Source organism: Papilio polytes, unplaced genomic scaffold (genome assembly GCF_000836215.1).
Source record: "Papilio polytes unplaced genomic scaffold, Ppol_1.0 DF822067.1, whole genome shotgun sequence".
NCBI lineage: Eukaryota > Metazoa > Arthropoda > Insecta > Lepidoptera > Papilionidae > Papilio > Papilio polytes.
In genome coordinates this window covers 8,026,102-8,047,240 of record NW_013527137.1, presented here as the reverse complement: position 1 = coordinate 8,047,240, position 21,139 = coordinate 8,026,102, and the positions used below count along the sequence as shown (strand labels likewise).

The 21,139-nt window shown below is 32.4% G+C and overlaps 2 protein-coding genes across 2 annotated transcripts; both read left to right on the top strand.

Moving 5' to 3' along the window:
* The first annotated feature begins 683 nt into the window (after nucleotides 1–683).
* LOC106107128 (WASH complex subunit FAM21) lies at nucleotides 684–11,143 on the top strand. Its single transcript, XM_013287834.1, has 12 exons — nucleotides 684–984; nucleotides 1,187–1,291; nucleotides 1,672–1,769; nucleotides 1,949–2,036; nucleotides 2,603–2,736; nucleotides 3,380–3,468; nucleotides 3,947–4,077; nucleotides 4,698–4,808; nucleotides 5,619–5,703; nucleotides 6,376–6,635; nucleotides 6,706–9,421; nucleotides 9,761–11,143. The coding sequence occupies exons 2-12, from the start codon at nucleotides 1,193–1,195 to the stop codon at nucleotides 9,850–9,852; spliced, it is 3,903 nt and encodes a 1,300-aa protein (XP_013143288.1). The 5' UTR covers nucleotides 684–984; nucleotides 1,187–1,192; the 3' UTR covers nucleotides 9,853–11,143.
* A 601-nt stretch (nucleotides 11,144–11,744) lies between these two features.
* On the top strand, nucleotides 11,745–18,655 carry LOC106107129 (ribosomal RNA processing protein 1 homolog). The gene is made up of 11 exons (XM_013287835.1): nucleotides 11,745–12,192; nucleotides 12,414–12,493; nucleotides 12,757–12,906; nucleotides 13,467–13,569; nucleotides 13,647–13,738; nucleotides 14,109–14,285; nucleotides 14,746–14,843; nucleotides 15,576–15,731; nucleotides 16,346–16,509; nucleotides 16,893–16,993; nucleotides 17,276–18,655. The coding sequence occupies exons 1-11, from the start codon at nucleotides 11,991–11,993 to the stop codon at nucleotides 17,993–17,995; spliced, it is 2,043 nt and encodes a 680-aa protein (XP_013143289.1). The 5' UTR covers nucleotides 11,745–11,990; the 3' UTR covers nucleotides 17,996–18,655.
* Nucleotides 18,656–21,139: the final 2,484 nt, after the last annotated feature.

Sequence of the window (21,139 nt, the reverse complement as noted above, 5' to 3'; positions counted from 1 at the left end):
GTTTTGCAACGTGAGATCTTTTTATACAAATTATTATGTAGACATACATATGTATAGTTATTCAATAATGTGGTAAGCTACGCAATAGAAGACCAGTCACACGACATTATCATGGTATTGAACGGATATGACTGCTAATGGAAATTAACCATGCTTCCTGTCATTCGCGTAATATTCTCATGAAATGTACTGCAATAATGCATTGAAAATTCAGTTCATAATTTCTTGTACAAGATTATACCTAACGCGATACGCTTTGCTACTGACCATGGTATGCACTGCGCTATGCAAAATCGTGTGTTAAAAAGTATAAAGTTTTTAATAAAAGTTTACGTTATTGAGTTTAGTGTATTAATAAACAAGGATATAAGCAAAAACATTTTCATATTCAGTATTCCTCACGTAATAAAATGCTAACCCATATTCATTCTACTTTTTTAATGTAATCGTTATAATTTTATATTCTTGATTGTATTATGTAGTTAAAGAATAGTATTAGCATTGAGAAAAATATCATCCAATTTTAAAAGTCATTATTTAAAAAGATTTTAAAATGGCATTTCAAGTTTGTAAACGATTTTAAAAAAATTAGCTTGCAACATTCAACAGCCAAAATTGAAAGTTGTCAATGTCACTGTCACCTGTATTTAAGGTACATTTTGATTAAAAACTATCAACAATCCAGTTTAATTAAATAAAATTTTAACCAATCAGAATAACATTTAGTTCTATCTACATTACAGTGCATTTATTACATTGGTTTAACGCAAATGAATGGAATGCGTGGAAGTTTTATATTTAAAATGTTGTTAAAAACGTAGTGAAATGATTATGTTTTGTGAATTCTAAGTGTCGTCTAATTACTTTTTCTAGTTTGAAACGTAAAGGATAGAATGTGTTAGTAGAAAGTGAAACATATAATTATTTGAGATAAAATCGCTACACAATACAGCCTTTCTAAGAGTAATGTTGTAAATTGCGTAGGTAAGTTTCACAAACAAATACTAAGATTAATTAAAATGTAAATTTTTGGAACATTTCCATGATTCTTATTTGAAAATATTTAAAGTGGTTCTAAAAAAAGTGGCAGTGAATTTATATCGCTTTTCTTAGATGTTACATTACTTGGTAATAAACCTGGGAACCTCCGCTTTTAATGTAGCAAAATGAAATTATCAATTTCCAGAAAACAATGGATAAAGCTAACACTGCATCATTGCGCAGCATGGCTCCTCACTGGAGCCTTGCTGGAGATAAGCAGCTTCTCAACATCTTACAAGATATTCATCAGGTAAAATAGATTTACTGAAACTAAATAAAACCTGACACACAAAAGGGTATGTAAATATGATCTCATAAATAGTGGTTTGTATTTATGTCAACTTCTTTGCGAACTCCTGGACCTATACAGTTTAACTGATTTGCAAAGAGTATTGTCATTCAATTTCTATTTTTTTTCTTAAAGAGAGATGTAAATATGAATACTCGTAAAACCTTAGTGCAAGAGAATATAAACAAGAAGAGAGTAAGTTCAAGTGATGTGTAATAGAGATGTATGGAAGATTATCTGCTGTGAAGACTAGGTAAAAGGACAAGTCGAGGATTGTCATAGTATTTCTGTCTGTCATTGTTAAATGTTATATAATTTATTAACTGAGTTACAATTTGCAGAAAATAATGTCTCGATGTCAAGAAACAAATACAAAATTGGAGGAAATGACGAATGCACTTGATGGCGCTAATATTGATCTACAGAATGTCAACAACAAGTAAATATTTTCATTTTACCAAATACATTTAACATTTATTATGTATTTTAGAAGAAAAACATAATGTTTTTATTACAACATTCTATCAATAAGGAATTTGTGTGTTTTTAATGTATAGTTATTAATATTAATTCTTAACTAAATAGTAATATTATTAATTATTAGTTATAATTGGACAGGTTTATGGCCCTGAGCAATAGTCAGTTTATTGAAAGTAGAGTTTACGAAGATGAAATAATTGTTACTAATGAGGATATCAAAAGTAAGGTGAGAAATATCTTTTAAATACTACGTACAAACACTATTAATATGTATAAACGAGCTGTTGCCCGCAAATTTTGTTAGCGTGGAATTAAAAAAAATCGTCTATGACATTCCTGCGTGCATCTACATTTTACCAGCTACCTTCCAATTAAAATCCCGTCCAAATGGGTCCATCCGTTCCAGACATAGTGGTCTGGTCATTTTGACAGTGCGAAATACAAAAAAGTAGCCTATAATATGCCCGACCATGTCAGCTACCCTTCAGTAAAAAGCGGGTAGAAATCGGCCCAGCTGTTTTGGAGATTACAGAACAAACGCGGCTTGCGACCAGACAGGCAGAAAAAAAAAATTTAATTCGATTTACGTTATCATCAACGCAAATGTATCTTCTCGAAATCTGAAATTTTTCCTTTGATATTACAAACAGACACTCCAATTTTATTATATGTATAGATAATATAACTATGAAACTGTCTTCATTTTAAAACTGCCATTTTATGAAACAACAGCATCTGTATACCTTTAATATCTTCTAGATGTTACAATATAAATGCCTGATTGTTTTATAGCCGCAAACTACAAAGGACCCAGAGTCGGAAATGTCAAACTTAAAACAAAGTCTAAAGACATTGGAGTCAATGCACAAGTGTGTCAGAATACTGAACAGTGAGAGTGATTCTGACACAGATGATGATGATGGAAGGTATGTGATACAAGAATATTACTGTACTTATATTGTAAATGCAAAGTTTGTATAGATGTTTGTTAGAGTTTGAAACCTAAACTGCAGAATGGATCTCAATGAAATTTGGCATACATAATGCAGTCTGGAAGAATGCATAGGTTACTTTCTTTTGTTTTTGTTTTTAGTGAGGTGAAAATTAATTATAATAATTGCTTGTGGAGGGTAAATTTAACAGTGGTAGAGCCCGCTTTAACATCTTCGCACAAATGGGTGTAATAACCGGTGTAATAACACAACAGACAGAAAACAGGCGTGAAGTGGAAGCAATGCCGCGTTTCGTCTGATGAATGTGTTGCCATAGGCCTAATTTTAGTCCCTTTCCCTTTCCACCCTTTTCTTAAGAGGAAAGGATGGGTAGGAATAGTAGATTTGACGGTGGAGGACACGCATAGGAAGGGGAAATGTCCTCTTTATGTGCGTCTCCTCCGTCAATTAAGGGTAGGCAACGCAACTGCAATTGCGGATGCTCATGGGCAGCGGTCGCTTACTTAATATTATAAAAAAAATGAGTACACAGTTAGCTATAGCCTGGTCAATCTTTAGTGTAGGCTCAAAGGCCCTTAGCGGAGTTATATGGAACTGATTGTTAACCTCTTTTCAGAATGGTATTCAAACCAAAGGATTTATATTTGCATAGACCTTTGCCTCATATCATAGGATCTGAGGCGTGGAAGAGAAAATGGCATGCTGGTAAGTCAGTTTATGACTACCTACATAATCAATTTATTGTAAGATTCTATGAAATTAAGTATCTGTCCCACCTAAGTGGTGGGACAGATCCTTAATCTATAAAACGGTATTAAAAACCATGTAATAATATAATATTATGAAGAAGGAATATTTGTAAATTTGTATATATTGAAATTACTCAAAAACTACTGAGCCGATTTCATGAATTCTTTCACCATTAAAAAGTTACGTTTTTTATTATTTTTTTAATTTCACGCGGGCACGAATTCACGAGCAACAATTATTATTACACATAATAAATTTAGCATTTGCCCCCTCGACACTCGAGGATATTTATTTCCAACCCATCTAAAAGTGTACGTTGATTTTCTAACAAATAGGCTGAAAACTTGTCCCATCTGTGGTAAATTTATGGCGCGTTGCTAGTCTTCATTCTAAGTTACAAACAAAGAATGTAAGATTGTTTCTTATTCTACAGGTCTGATAGCAGAAGACAGTGACAGCGATAGTTCCACATCTAAAGCGTGCGAGGCTCAGCCAGACCAGTACTCGCAGTCGGAATCTGATTCCGATGTACCAACAGACAGACTGAATATACCACAGAGAACGGTAATATAGAGAATATAGCTAAATGTACCCTTTATAGAGTATTTTGGCTAAATTACTCAGTGCTTGACCAAATTACTAGCCTAAAATGAACTGCGCATAACATAATTTACTATAACTAAACGTAATTTTTTAATTTTGAACACGAGGTTTTCTTTAACATATATAAGGGTCCATTCACATAGACCGAGTCCGAGATTTTTTTAATTTGTTATGCCTAAAAACCTTACAATTTTTTTAATTCTACGTGTTATAACATACTAGCTGTTCCCTTGCGGCTTCATTCGCATGAAATTATAAATTTATTGTTTAAATGTGTCAAATTATCAATTGCTAATGTCAAAATGACATGACATGATGACAAACCATAGCAACCTTGCTTCCTAGATGTTGGCAGCAACTAATGGTCTCTTTCCCACATTAGGCTTTATATCAAAAATGTTTACCCCCTAAGTTTAATGGCGTGAAAACATAGCCTAAAGCGTGACGTAAGTGTAGGGCCTTTTATTAAAAGAAGAATTTTTTATTTTTATTAAAAGAGATCTTAGGGAACAAAGAAGTGTGTGTTTACGCTTTATTATAATAGTATAGATTTAGATAATTTTAATGATCATTCCTTATAGATATCATCAAGTAGTAGTATGGTGGAGTCAGAGCGCAGCGGCCCGCCGCCAGTCAGTCAAGCGAACATCGCGGCTGAGTTAGCAAGAAAATTAGGGGGAAACTTACCTGAGGTACACATAACATATATCTTACTAATATTTAATAATTGCTTGCGCACACGATTCCATTTTTTTTATAACATAAGATGGCAAACGATCAAGCGGTCACCTGAATCCGCCAAAATGGCGAAGCGACCGCTGCCCATAGACACCCGCAATTGCAGATGCGTTGCCTACCCTTATCCGACAGAGGAGACGCACATAAAGAGTATATCTCCCCTTCCTGTGTATCTCCTCCTCCGTCAAATCCACTTCCTCTTCCCATCCTCTCCTTATAAGAAAATGAGTGGTAAAGAGAAAGGGATTTAAATTAGGCCTCCGGCACCACACTCATCAGACGAAACACGGAATTGCTTGCATTTGACGCCTGTCTTCTGTGTGGTCGTGGAATTACTGGGGGCGTGCCGGTCCTGCAGTGCTAAGATGTTAAAGCGGGCACTACCACTGTTAAAAAATCCTATGTGTTTTACCAGACTGTATTCTACATCTATGACAAATTTTATCAAAATTCGTTTAGCTGTTTAGACTATAAAATCTAACAAACATCTATCCATCTAAACTTTCGCATTTATAATATTAAGATGTGAAAGTATGGATGGATAGTTGGTTGAAGGTATATCCGGAACGGCTTTGCAAATTTTGATTAAATTTGGCACATTTATAGAGCATAGTCTGGAATAACACATAGATTAATTGTTTTTAGATCCGCGCGTACGAAGACATGGGTAAAAACTAGTTATATATTTATTCTTTACTTAAGTAGATTAAGTAAATAGAACTGTAGGTAGGCTATTGTAATATAATAAAACCATGTATTTTCAGATCCCAGTGAGAACGATGGAACCGGAATTAATAAAACCACAGCCAATTCCAGCTCACGTTTATAAACCACAAAAACCTCCAACTTGTAAGTAATATCCCTAATCTTGCGTTTATATTTAAAATTAAATGCTTTATTAAAATAGTCACATAGACTAGTTTTTATTTATAGATCGATTAAAATATCTGTGAATTAGTGGCGCTAGTATCGTCAATGCAGTCACCTGGTTGGTTAACGCTATTTTGATCCGTTGAAATTTAAAAGTAACGGTTATTACCAATTTTCGTTAATTATTAAAGAAGGTGACCAGGCTGTAGATAATTTTTCTTTTTAAATCGTTCAAGTCAAATCTTTTAAACATGTTTCTTTTTCCATAATTATGGAAAAAAAAAAGAAAAAAATTTATATATTTTTAGACAACTTATTTAATTGATACTGTCTCTTTAAACTCAGAGCAACACTTTTCCGGACTTAGCATGCGCGCCAATATCCATCCTTCTAGTGACATTGACAGCTGTCAGCTAGGGACGTGACGTTTATGACGATAATCTAGAGTTGCGCCAACTCTACAGCACGGTACTAATTTGTTCTTAACAATATGCATATAAAACAATAGAAAAAAAAGGAACTCATTAATGTAATAAGGATTAGGCAACAAAAAAAAAAGAATAAAAGATATAAACTGCGCAAAAAGAGTACGACCAAGAGTCCGTTGATGTTGAATAAAAAAAAACATATTTATTTGTTTTTTTTCCCCAGCTACAATATTCTTCGACGAACCTCCTCCTCTGGATGATACTTACCAATCAGATGGAGATGATTCCAACGATGAAGATGACATATTTGCGGAGTTACACCAAAATAAACCAACTGTCGGTACAAGTAAAGATCAAAGTCAATTAAACGAAGATTTATTTGGTGACCTAAACAATTCTAGTAGTAAAGATGATGATTTATTTAACACTGAACAAGAAACTATTAAACAGAATGTGGAGGAACCTGAACGTGTTAAAGATAAGGTAATTTATACCTTATTTTGTGCAACATAAGGTCTGGAATGTCAAACATAATTCTTATTTCCTTTTACAGAAACCAATCGGCGGAATCTCAGTTTTTGGATCTCTTAAAGGTACCGAAAGTATTGGAGCTTCGATTTTACAACGTAACCGAAAAACTTATAGTTCAGATGAAAGCGATGAAGAAATGTTCAAAAATAATCAAAAACCCACACAAGTTAAACATACTGAAAATGTACCATCAGAAAAGCCAGAAACAGCAATAAAGAAATCGAAAAATGAGATACAAGATGTAATACAGAAACCAGAGACTAACGAAAAGAAACCTGAAAGAGACATCTTGGAAGATATATTCAGTAAAAATAAGCCTAGTCAAATTAAAAACATAACGACAAAAACAAAAAAAGAAACAATACCAAAAGAAAATAAAGACCTTTTTAGTGACAACCTTTTCGATGATATTGATGATATTTTTTCAGACAATATTAAAGTACCTATTAAAGAAGCTGATAAAAATCTAAAATCAATATTTGACGATGATGATGATCTATTTGCTAATGTAACAGTTGCCAGTGAAACAACAAATGCATCTAAAAACACTAGTTATGAAGCAAAACAATTATTTGATAGTGACAATGATGATTTGTTTTCTGATATTCCTATAAAATCTAATATCGAACCTTCTATAAGTAAAGTTACAATAAATAATGCAATTAAAGATAAGAAAAACGTTACAAGTATTTTTGGTGATGATAGCGATGATGATATATTTTCTAAAGTTCAAAAAGACGTAGTTAATAATAAACAAACCATACAAACAAATAGTATAGAAAACAAAGAATTACTATTAAGTGAAGATGATGATAATAATAATCTATTTTCTCCCACATTACTTACAAATAAAAAAGATACACCGCCTATTTATAATCTGCCAGAAAATAAATCTTCAGAAAAAGTAGAAGCTGGTGAAATTAAAAATAATACAGCCCATAACAATCTTGCCAGTAATCATAATGTATTCCTGACTCCCCAATCTACACAACAAACAACAGAACAAAGTCCAGCGTTATTTGATGATGACGAAATTAATGATTTGTTCAAGAACAACCAGAAAAAAGAAAACAATGTTTTAGATAGAGAATCCAATACAACCAATGAAATTAAAGAAAACAAAGACATCTTAGAGGAATTAGATGATACCATTATACCTGAAGTTATTGATATAAGTGAAGATATTAAAGTAGATAATATATATTCTCAGTGTCAAGAAGTAATAGATCCCCCAGAAATAGATAATGATCCCCCGTCTAAGAATGATCTAGAAAGTTATGCAAAGGACTCTGCAAGTGTAAAGGTCGAAAGTGATAGTGATTTATTCGCTACTAAAATGGAAAATACACCTCTGCCGTCATTACCAACACGACAGTCTCCCGAATCTGATGTTTTCAACGATATGTTCACCGATGTGCCTCCAGAATTCGAAAAACCGAAAGAACCTAAAAAGAGTAAAAACATCAACGCGCTATTTGACGATGATTCCGACGACGAGGCGTTATTTTTCAAAAAAGATGATGTGATTTCCGATGAAAAACCTGACGTAAATTCCTTGATTAAAGATGATAATTTATTTAGGATATTTAGTGATGAACCTCCAGCTATCGATATAGATTTTCCACCAGAACCTAGAAATGAAATCAATGAACCAGAGTTATTCAAACAACTTGAATCTGAAATTCCTGTTTTATGCAACCAACAAACAACAATAGACGATGAATTAGAAACAAGTGCTTACAAAGATAAAGTAATTGATGTAGAAGTGAATGACGATATTGACAGTCCTAGAAAATCTATTGGAAAACTTAAACCTATGAGTTTTAATATCAATGTCAATACGTTATTACCAGGTGCTTCGCCAAAGAAGTCAAAACCTATCGAAGAAACTGACGGATCAGTGGTATCTGTTCCAGATGGTGACAAACAAACTGACATAGATGAACCAACACTTGTAAAATCCGTCAGTTTTGAAGGTGACGCGGATTCAGAGCTTCTTAACAATAAACTTTCTAAAGAACGAGCTAAAATTCAAGTAAAAAGACGACCATCAACTAGAAGAGCTAGACGTGAGGCGGTTAAGAAATCTGGAATCGATTTCGGTAGTACAGATTCAACGGACAACTCTAGTTCAATAGATAGTCCAAAAAGTACAACTAAAACAGTCGATATATCAAATAAAACTATTGAAAAAAGTACAGAAAGAGATGTTAAATCTAAAATTGTATATATTTTAAACGACGAAGACATTTTTACCAACGTCAAGACGGACAAAGTCCCTGATATTGCAAGTACTCAAAATTCTAATGAAATTTTCAAACAACCGGTTAATAATACTGCAGTTCTTGATAATGATGATATATTTAAACAAATACAGTCTTCCAAAATAGAAACTACTTCAAATGCATCCTTAACTAAAGAGAACAGACAACATAACATTGAAAAAGAAACTGTTAATTCTTCCGTAAAAACAGATAACTTCCAAAAAACAAAAAATAAAGCGTCAATATTTGATGATATGAGTGATGAGGAAAGTGAGTTATTTTGCAATAAAAAACCAGTTGTTACGAATACTAAAAATATATTCGGATCTGATAGTGATGAAGAGCTTTTTGGGAACAATAGTAAGAAACCTGTAGAGTCTGTAGTAAAGAAAACGAATATTAAAGTGGAAGTAAAAAAGTCGCTTTTTGATGACGACAGCGGAGATGATCTCTTTGGCGGCGGAAAAAGTACAGGTAAAATTTAATTTATTTTTAGACACTGACAAAAAAGTCAATTGAAATATTTTTAAATGTAAATTACCTAAGACTTTTTAAGATAATTATTGATTTAATTATTACTATATTCGTAAATATTTCAAATCTATCTTTCGCCCGCGAGTCCGTCCTCGTGGTATTAAAAAAAAAACAAAAGTGAGTAGCCTATGTGTTCTTCCAGACTTTGTTCTATGTCTATACCAAATTTCATTGAAATCCGTACAGTCGTTAGGCTACAAACTCTATCAAACATCCATCCATGTAAAATAATTAAATTAAAAAAAAATACTGAAACCGATAAATATATATGATTTTCAGGACCAAGTTTATCAAAAAAACCTAAAGAAGTCAAATCAACGAAAACAGAAACTGTAGTTAAAGATCCTTTATCAATGCTTTCTGATGATTAATTAATTTTAAAAGAATTACTAGAACAAAATAAATAGCAAACTTAAACTAGCCGCCGACTCGTCCGGAGATTTCATTTCCATTTGTTGTATGAAACATGTTAACTTAGGTTATATTTACTACTTAAGCGAATTAATGCAGGCATGTTGTAGTGCCAAGAATTATAAAAAAAATAAGTTAAAACGTCTATTGTTGAAATTTATCTATTTTTAAGAAATAAAAGCATCTATTATAAACTTAAGTGCAATTGTCAATCATTCCAATATAACAATGAGATTTATAAATATATTTTATATAAAAAAGAATATTTTATTGTAAATAAATGCTAAGGCGCTTGTTGATTCTAAACAGTATGGGGCAAATTGGCTTTAATCTTTTATAATAGATTTAAATTACATTTTATTATAAACAATAAACAAAAACAATTCTAAAATTTATTGCTTGCAAATTTTTTAAGGATCTCAACTTTCTTATTTTAACACTGAACTGTCAAAAAAATAAACTAAATGCGGTCAATTTATTTACTAAACTAGTATTCTCTTTATTTTTAACTATTTACGGCTTCTTCAGACTTTTTCATACATCAATATATGTACTTGTTATATAATGAAATATATGAAACGACTGCAGACTTCGGATATAACATATTAAACATAAAAAAGTACAATGATAGACAATAAATGCTATTCTTATGCAATCAATTTTTAAATTTAACAATTCCTACTTTTATGATAAGAGTATTATTAATTTCTTACCAACCAATATTTAATCTGTACATGTGTGTTATAAAGATTGTTCCAGAAACTGTAAAGCCAGTTACACACCTTTAGTTTTAACTGTATAGTACAGTACACATGTACGATTTAACTACACATAATACTGAAGGTGTGTAGTGGAGTTTAATAAAATGTTATAATTTAAGGTTAGTTTCCACTGATGTCGAGTTTTTCAATGATAATGATATTTTTGTATAAATTCAATAAGTGGAAACAAACGAATAAAATGCAAGGTTTTTAGTAATATTTTTTGGTCAATTTACAAGAATGCGCGTTTTTTCCAGTCTTAGACGCTTTCAAAGTGAACCAAATTTCTGTACAATTATTTATCATGTCGTAATTCAAATGTTTTTTATTTATACCCATATCTATTTTCCAATTCCCCAACTCATGAACTGCGATACTGTTATTGTTTTATTATGTGATTGTTATTAACAGAATTTACTACGTAAAGTGCCTGTATTTATATTATAATGCTGTATGGTTTTGTTGATAATAAACGATGCTTATTGCTCCATGATTGTTTCTTTTAATCTCCTTTTTATTAAAATCATCCAACATACAAGTATAAAGATTGGCAAGTTGTGCCAAGCTACATAGTTACATAGGTCTCTAACTACGTAACGTCAGACTAAATGCTGTGATCTAACTCCGTGACGTTTAGCAAAGTAGGGATGTTGACCGATTTGGCGTCAACGAAATGAAACAGTTGATTTGCTTCTTTCCTCTTGTTGATTTTGTTGAAGTTGACATGAAAACTCTTTTATGAAAAAAGAAGAAAAAACATATACATTGACACTTGTAAAGTGACGTGAAAAAATTAATTAAGAAAAAATGTAATATGTCATAAATATCTGTCGTGAAGTATAATATAATTAAATAAACTGTGTTATATATCTCTGCTTTCAATATTTTAATTATATTAGATTTTAACAACTAGTTAATCATACATAAAAAAAAGTTTAATTAAAACTGGAATTCAAAAATATATTATTTCAGTACAGATCGTAATCCTGAGGATTATACATTAAATTGTTTATACATTAACTTGTTTCATATGATACGTTGGCCTCCTATTACAAATAAATAAATAATAAAAGTGATATCCAAAACAGATTGCGTAAGAATAAGTCGATCGAATTTTCTAATTCGTTAAATTCATTGTTGATTAAAAAAACTCACCGGTTGAAGGGTGTTCCACTGTGAATTCAACTAGTTCATAGAATCAACGCTTCGAGGCCCATCTCTAAACGTCAGTTGATTTTCGAAAAACCATACGTTGTCGCGAGTTTTTCGTTTATAAATTTTTAATTTCGTATCATACCTAGTGGGTTAATTTTAAACGTTATAGAATAACTAATAAAATGAAAACTAACAACAAAAAGAAAACTAAGAAACAAAAATCCAAGAAAAGGCCCATTGAAAAGAATAAAAAAGAACGTATTCTTGTCATAGCACAGGAATTCAAATTCGCTAAATTTCTCTCGTCTAACGAGAAGAAAACACGAGATCGTGTATTGAAAGCGCTAAAAAAATGGATACTTAATTGCTTCGAGAAAGGATACGGTATGTAAATAATTCATACTTTGTGTTGATGCAGAAAACATGTGGGGTTGTCAAACATAACCTCTAAAACAAAACTTGGGGAACTGTCACAAAACCTCATTGTAATCTAAACTTGCGTTAAATATTATTTATGTGTTTAAAATTTAAATAAGAGACAAGGCATAACCTAAAACTATTGTATAAAAACGGCAACTCAAACAATAACACTTTATAAATTGCAGATTTCAAAGAGGATGACTTCTTCAGAGTGTGGAAGGGCTTGTTCTATGCTGTATGGATGTCGGACAAGCCGTTAATACAGGTAAAGCCCACATTTATCTCAAAGCATTGCCCAAGGTGAAAAAACTAAAAAAAAACAAAAGTAATTGTCAAAGTAACAGAAAAGTAACTAATAAAGTTATTATTGATTTGATAATCGTAATAATCAGCGCTATTTTAATCCCTGCTGGATTATATGCCTCCCCCGTAATCACAAAACATTTGTTTGATTTTGAAAAGAATAAGATATGTTTTCAACATAATATAACACATCAAAAATTAACATGTGGTATATTTATTTTACAGGAAGAACTATGCGACAATATAGCCGGGATATTAGATCTGTTCCCGCCAGAACAGATAAAGAATGCGCTGCTCATGACCAAGGCTGGCTTCAAAATGTTAGCCACTGGATGGTATGGAATTGACCAACATAGAATTGATAAATTTATGATGGTAAGATTTAAAAAAGTTACAATTTCTCTCATTTGATTTGGCATATTCAGAATAAGTGTGCTCTTCAGTTAATGTACACTTGGAGAAACCGGCAGTGTTCCACCTTAAGCTACAAATTAGTTTACAAGCCTTAGTTTACAAAAACCCTTAAAAATCAATACAATACAGATTTTAAATATGTCTGTATGAATAAAAGTCAGTCAGGCAAAGTTAGTTTCATTTTATTATAACACCTTTGTTTGCACCACCTGCTGCTATTTAATTAGTTATTAGTAGGAAAAGGTGGAATTTACGTTACCAAAAAAAAAATTAATTTTTCCTGTAATGGGACACAGCGAGTTTCTTCAACTGTACCTTATGTACCATGCTTATATTATAAATGCTTAGATATCTGTTTTTCAATGGATCTTGCTGAAATTTGACACAGATATACAACATAGTCTGGTAGACTGTATGTACAAATTATATTGGGGGCTATGAAAGGCAATGTGCCGATGACAAGCCACTGAAACATTTATTTAAACCTGAGACATATTTTAAAAAATATTTTATAATTCCAGCTGGTGCGTAGATATTTGCGTGGCAGTTTACGCTGCCTTCTACGTTGCAACTGGAGCATAGATAGTTGCAATTTGTACAGTGAAATGTTATCTGCAGATGATGGTATTTAATTTGATAAAACTCATTAATCTTTCTTTTGGTAGCGAGTGTATTTTGTTTTATAATTATGTTTGTTACAGGTTTATTAGCGATTCAAACACCATCATATGCTCGGAATGCGTTATCTATTATACTGCACTTCACCGATTGTTTCCTCGAAGAATTGGCTAAAGTAATTGTCTTTTAATCTTAATCCTGAAAGCTGCTTGCTTATATCATATAGATCAACAGCAATATCAAAGGTTTGCTTGGGTTCTTCGGAGAGCTGTGTTGGCTGGAGTAATCCATGTCCTGTTCTCACGCAAAATACACGCTAGAGGTGGAATTGCGGAAACCGTTGCCCCCTTTTTTTTAATAATATAAGGTGGCAAACGAAGAAGTGGCCACCTGAATCTACCAAAATGGAAAGTGACCACTGCCCATAAACATCCACAACTGTAGATGCGTTACCTACCCTTAATTGACGGAGTAGGAGACGCACATAAAGAGGACATTTCCCCTTCCTATTACTATGTCATATAGTAACATTATTGTATTTGTAGGTATCACAAGGTAAGATCCCCGATGAGAGTTTAGTATGCTTGCTGCGGCCGTACTTCCGGCTGGTGTGCGCCGGCGAGGCGGCGGCGGCGAACGCTGCGCGTGCCCTCCTCACCGCCTTACTGCGACAGTCGGACCTCGGCCTGCAGTACTCGGCGAAGGAACAAGCTTGGCAACAGGTATGTAACCTGCTCCCTTTTTCTTTTTAATCTTTGACATGATTTAAAAAAAATATATGTGTATGGGTTTTTTGTGCCATAAAAACAACTGAACTAGCTATCGCTCGCGACTCCGTCTGCGTGGTATACAAAAAAACTAAAGTAAGTAGCCTATGTATTTTTCGAGACTATGCTCTACATCTGTGCCAAATTTCATCCAAATACGTTTAGCCGTTTATGCTACAAACTCTAACAAACATCCATCCATCCAAACTTTCACATTTATAATATTAGTAAGATATGTATGTTATATGAAATGATTGTAATGGTTAATGATTTCCCTTTCTCTATTTTATTTTTATTTTATCTTGTGGCTGTTTTAATTGTACTTTTAATTTGCATTAGGGTATGTTACTAAGTTTGTTTATGTATAACATGGTTTATGGTATTATGGTTAAATATAAATTTGTTTTGTCAATAGATGGGTTGTCCGGCAGGCGGGCCGGATGCGTTGGAGATGGTGATCGATGAAGATGATGAGGATAATGATGAAAATGACGATGATGATAAATCTGAAAAGTAAGACATACATTATTATTTTAAAATATTAGGACTACCATTATACGGTGAAAACGTACCAACACAGTTCAGTGTTAAAATTGTATTTCCATTGACACACCTGTACCCATCCACAATTCGTTGCCTACCTTTAAACGAAAGAAGAGACGCACATAAAGACGATATTTCCCCTTCCTATGCGTCTCCTCTGCAGTCAAATCCAATTATCCTCCCCATCCTTTCCTTATAAGAGGGTGGTAAGAGAAAACGACTTTAATTGAGCCTCCGGCACCACACTCGTCAGACGAAACGCGGAATTGCTCCCACTTTACGCCTGTCTTCTGTGTGGTCGTGTTATTTCACCGGGCAAACCGGCCCATTCGTGCGAAGATAATAAAGCAGGCTCTACCACTGTATAAACTATGTAACTACTTATTATCTTTAATATGTCATACTGTCTAGAATAGTGAAATGACCACTACCATATTTGTATCTATAATTTTTATACACATATCAGTTTATTGGCCTTTTTCGTGTATACTCATCTTGAAAACGCCATTTTGACAATAAGGGAGTGACAGCTATACCGGTGAATGTAGATTTTTTATAATTTCAAAATTCCATATCGGCAAAAAAATAGCTTATATAGTTTTGTTTTATTTTCATAATCGGTAATTTGTATTTACTGTTAACTTTAAAAACGGGCGCCTGCTAGCGGACTGAGGTATTGACTTAACAAATATTATATTCCAGAGCCCCAGTGTTGGACCCTCGCGCGGGCAAAGTGGACGTGGAGCTGCCGCTGCTGGGAGTGCCGGGCGCGCTGCTGGCGGCGGAGCTGCGCCGGCTGGCCGACACCCTCTGCCGTACATCTAAAGCATATAAAAGAGCTAAAACATGCATAGAACGGTAAATGTACAATCACGGAAATACGCCGTGTAGAACTCATAGAAAAATGCAATCCGTTTTAAAAAATAATTTAGAATTAAATTGCAAACAATATAAAAAGAAATGTCACTAGTCACTTCTTCGAATTAATTAAAACGCTGCGACCTTTTGGTTGTTCAATGTCTCAATGTGCACAAAATGTTGAAATTACTAGCTTTTAAGGTGGAACACAGACATATTCCCCAACAGTACTTTAAAACTATGTTAAAAATTATTAAAGAACGTTTTCTGTCAATTTATTTAGATTTTGTATGACGAATCATACTAAGCGACTCCTTTAACAACCCAAAACTAAAAACAACATTTAAGTATGTCTTTATGATGAACTATACTTAGGGCCTGTCCCATCACTCACTGATAATGGCTCAGATAGCTTAAAATAACGTCACTGTCAGATAAGGGAACAAAAAGCAATATTTCCATCATCTTACACATTAGATTGTTATCAGACAATTGACAATTTGATGGGACAGGCCCTTAAACTCCAAATTCTTGGAATGTTAACTTCTGTAGTTTGTCCTCTACGAGAATAAATGATTAATGATTAGTATTCATTATTCTTTGTATATTTCAAGTTTCGAGCAACTAAGCAACAATGTGTACCCGCTGCGAATCAAAGACACGGATTTTATGGAGGATGTGGAGGATGCTGCGCTGCCTGAACTCTCGGAGGCAGCTGAGCAATTAAAAGACTTGGAGAAAAGACTTGTCACCTCCGCTGATGAACTGGCACTACGAGGTAAGGAGTAAATATAGAAAAAAATCTTTCGTTTAACATTTTTTAGTTATAATTTCGAATAAAGATTTTTAACGTCCTTTATTTATTTTTATTTATTTATTCACTAAATAAATGAAATAATTATTTCATTTTATCAAACATTCACAAGAACACCCACATGTTGAATAAACATAAAAAACGTACATAATATGTTACAAATGTTACAGATACATACTGACTTTTAAGACATCAAATTCACTATATTTATAATCCAAAAGTTTATACAATTTATTGACTACTAAATTTTTATTTTTATCTTATTATATACAAAATACCTTCTTTTAGTATGAACAGTACATTTTTTATGTTGAATTATTTCATTAATGTGTTACTTTCCTTTTCAGGTTTGAGTCGTAAACATCGAAAACGTCTCTTAGCAAAAAGTCGCGCTGGACTGAGTATAGTCGAGGATGTAAAATCAGTCGAAGAGCCAGTGGAGGCTACTGTAAGTTGTATTCAACAATAATAAAATATGTCTGTATTAAATTTATTCTCGAATTTTTCATGTTAAACACGAGCTGTTTGCAATTAAGAAATACTAAAAAAAGCATAGCCTATTGATCTTTGATAACGTATCTTTTTAATGGTGAAATATTTTTTCAAATCAGCCCAATTCTTTTTGATTTATAGCAAATCTATCCTCTTTATTATATTAGTAAAGATGTAAAATAACTGACTAATGGAAGTTTTTTGTTATTCTTATGTTTTAAAAACATAACATTTACAGAATGGAGATTGGAATATAGAAGAAACAAAGTCCGATTATAAAGAAAAGAAAGAAAATAACACATTAAATAAAAAACCTGCAAATAAAAAGAGGCCAAACAAGAAGCGAAAACTGGAAGAGCAAAAAGTAGAAAATGTCAAGAAAACGAAAATTGACAAAAAAGAACAACAAGCACAAAAGCCATCTGATACGAAAAAGGGGGTAATAAAACTTAATGGAGCTGTCAAAGAGAAACAAAAACTAAGAAGAGATAATAAGAAAATAGAACCTAATAAAGAGAAAAGTAAAGACAAGACGCAAGTAGCTGTAGTAAAGAAAAAAGATAATTTAATTAATAAGGAAAATAGTAAAAATGCAAAAACAACAGACAAAAAAGACAAGAAAAATACAGAAACGCAAAAAGTAATAGAAAAGCCTCCATCGAAACCTACAAAAGCAACATTAGTAGTAAACAAAGTAAAAAACAACAAAACTAAAATATCACCGAAAGGTGCAAAATCAATCAACGCGAAACTATCATTAAATACTCCGAAGAAAGTTAAATTTGTTTTAAAAAATAACGGAGCCCAAGCACCTGTGGATTATTACAAAAGTGTAAGACAGAGTCCGAACATACCTTTTGACAGCAGCAAGCAGCCGACAAAAACTAACCTCAAACCTTCAACACCGTCACCCATCAATCCATTCTTTAAAAAGAAATTAAGATTAACAAAAGTATGAAATTAAGATGACATGAAAGTGGAACATGACAGTTATTGCTCAAATAAAAGCTGTTGGACCAATTGTCTTATGGGAAAACCCAAATGGATTTTGGCTGAATGGTCTAACGGGAAACAAAGTATAGTTGACTGTCAAATTGCGTCAGTTTTCACGGCAGAAGCATTATGAAAGAAAAAATAACCAATTTAACTTTTTTGTCCAATTGTAGACAATGTCAATAATATTTGAACAATGTGGTTCCTAGTTATTTCATTTTTAATGTTCTAAGCTTTTAGTCCGAGATTTGTTTTAGCTAAAATATTTCAAATAAATATGAAATGTAAATGTTTGCTAATACTATTAAAAATACCAAACTAAGAAATTAGTTGAATTTAAATTATTAATATGGTAGTTTTGCTAGATTAGAATAATCAAGTATTTTATATTATCATTGAGTTAATGTATTTTCATCGAAATATTTTTATTAAGCTTCCATCCAAAGGCAGTGTAACAATGCAATTTGTAATGTTCATGTTCTAATGCTTCTGAAGTAAGTTCTATTGAGATAGAATAACATTTAAATGTAGCAAATAATGTTTGTTTTCCTGTCACATTACGTGTTATTACAGTTTTAGCTGAATTGTTATAAAGTTAAAGTTTTGTAATAAATCTAAATAATTACTCAGTGTTTTATTTCACTCAAATCTTGTGTCCGGTTCTCATATTACTATTGTTACGTCAATCAATTGTGCGGTCAATCAGCTCTTCAGTAAACACAATATGTCTCGTACATTATATAGGTAACAGACATTTTTAAATTATTGTTCCCTTAATCTGTGACTCAAAACCTATTCTGAAATATTTATTTCTTAATAATATAAAGAAATCATGAATTTAAGGGCTAAAAAATATGAAAATGCTTTATAGTTCCAGAGTTTTAAATTTTTTTTTGGGGACTGCCTCCCGTGGTAGATGAAAACAAATAACTTTAAAGAATACAGAACACATCAAAAATAGTTAAAAAGCAAACAATACGGATACGGATATTGTAAATATTTAGTCTATGGGTTAGATAGATGGCGATAGCTGTTTTGTTAACAAATATTCCATGACTGGCCCCTCTTTTTCTACGTATTGTACTCTGTGGTGGAATTTGAAACGCCGGCACGTTTGTTATTGTTTGAAATGAAATTTACATATTTCTAGAACCTTCAAAATATTGTAATAAGCACCATCTGAAGTTGAGTAGTTAAGTTCTACCTGATGTTCATTTAGTGTAAGTTAGTACGAGAAAAATGTGTGTCAGCAACCGATAACGTTAGTTTTTTTTTGTGATTTTGGGTATCGGACACCAGGTAGCGCTAGTGTGATGTGAAAAATGTTTCTAATGAAGTGTCAAATACGCTTCCTCTATACATTACCTTAATCTCTGAAAGGTAAAGATAAATAAAACGACCATTTTATAACCGTGTATATAATGTATGGTACTATGCATCCATTCGCTTCAGCGCTATATTTACAACTACTATGTTACAGGTGGTCTTTCCTTACATTTAGATCTCAGGAACAAAATCTGACCATAAAATCTTTTACTATATAATCCCCACATTAATAAATTCATGACTTGTCGCTAACATTCTATAACACAATTGCAATGTAAAAAAATAAACTAATTTCAAGAGTCTATGGTCATTTTAATTCCGGTGTGGCAACACTACTTCAAAAAAATGTAGAACGACCACAATTTATTATGCAATTTACAAGATTTTACATCGTGCGCACGATTCCGCGAACAATTCTATCACATGTCATTATTTACAACTTCGTTTGTAGCAAATATACAAGACAGCAATGTATTTACTACAACGCAAACGGCTCTGTAAATATTCTATGCTTGACATTAGGCCCGTAAAGGAAAATTTACATTTATCGTCTACAGCAACTTGCTCGAGTAACCTCGCTCAGTCGTGGCCCGAATTCTAACCTCTAACAAACAACATACATATAAATTCATTTCTCTTAAGCGTATAAATGAAGGTATTAGAGTAATTTTTGTTTGAACAACACTATTATTGCTAGAACAATCTCCACTAAAAAGATTTACCAATATTCTTTTACTTAAAAGTTATGATATGAGATCTAAAATATTTTGTGCATTTAACACGTGGAAACAATAATTTAAAAATATCTTTAATAAGACTGGAATTCGCTTTGAAAAAATATTTTTATATATTTTAAGGTTTGTGATGTTGACTTGTGATGCAAAAAATAATCGGTCAATATTCTCGTATAATGCAGATTGTCCTAGAACCTAGTAACACATATCTACTCTACACATTGCATGCTATAATATATATATATATATACTTATTTTCTCAACAATATATCTCTTTCACTCTAACACAACGTAAGACACACATCAAATGAAAAGAGTTACAACTACAGATTTTAAAATAAGAGACATAACTCTTTCCGTCAAATGGGTCATCTTTTTTACAATGCGACGGGATCACAATAATTATGGCCACGGATAATCTTCAAACTAATACTTTATTGTATAACCATAGACTATAAATGAATTCAACGACAATCTTGTAACTGGGTTTTAATTGTGATACTCATTACTCATGCTGTCTCTGTTTTTCTATAGAGTATGAGCGAGATGACTATATATGTCACTGCACTCGATATCACGTGACGCGAGTTGAGATTTCCATCTCTGTCACACTTCTGGTTCCCTTATACTTTTATTTTATTGTAAAACACAAAGATATGTAATCACACATTACATTGTACAATTCATTAATTTAGACATTTTCTACTGAATAACAAATTCATTAACATTCGACTCTAAAATTAAATCTACTTATATTACATTGCCATTTTTTATTGTAAAGTGTTAAACACATTTTATATAGGAATACTAACATTATTCAAGTAGGACTTCCCGGCAATGATATTTACTGCGACATATTCCAGTTCTATCCTCCATTCGCACGGGCGCTTTTTTAACGCGCGCTAAAAAAACGTTAAGAACTAAGGCATTTTCATGTACATTCATATGGCAGCGATTTTAAAACGCTACGGTTTTTCATCGTGTAGTATTGCATTTTAAGCACTGGATGAACGAAATTTGAGTGATTTTAAAGCGTTCGTCGCTCGAGA

Bases quoted from the DNA above. Each gene is read 5' to 3' on its own strand.
- LOC106107128 (XM_013287834.1), top strand. From the start codon at position 1,193: ATGGATAAAGCTAACACTGCATCATTGCGCAGCATGGCTCCTCACTGG. The intron at 2,037-2,602 runs GTGAGAAATATC...ATTGTTTTATAG, and splicing joins ATGAGGATATCAAAAGTAAG to CCGCAAACTACAAAGGACCC. The intron at 5,704-6,375 runs GTAAGTAATATC...TTTTTTCCCCAG, and splicing joins ACCACAAAAACCTCCAACTT to CTACAATATTCTTCGACGAA.
- LOC106107129 (XM_013287835.1), top strand. From the start codon at position 11,991: ATGAAAACTAACAACAAAAAGAAAACTAAGAAACAAAAATCCAAGAAA. The intron at 12,193-12,413 runs GTATGTAAATAA...TATAAATTGCAG, and splicing joins TTGCTTCGAGAAAGGATACG to ATTTCAAAGAGGATGACTTC. The intron at 15,732-16,345 runs GTAAATGTACAA...GTATATTTCAAG, and splicing joins GCTAAAACATGCATAGAACG to TTTCGAGCAACTAAGCAACA.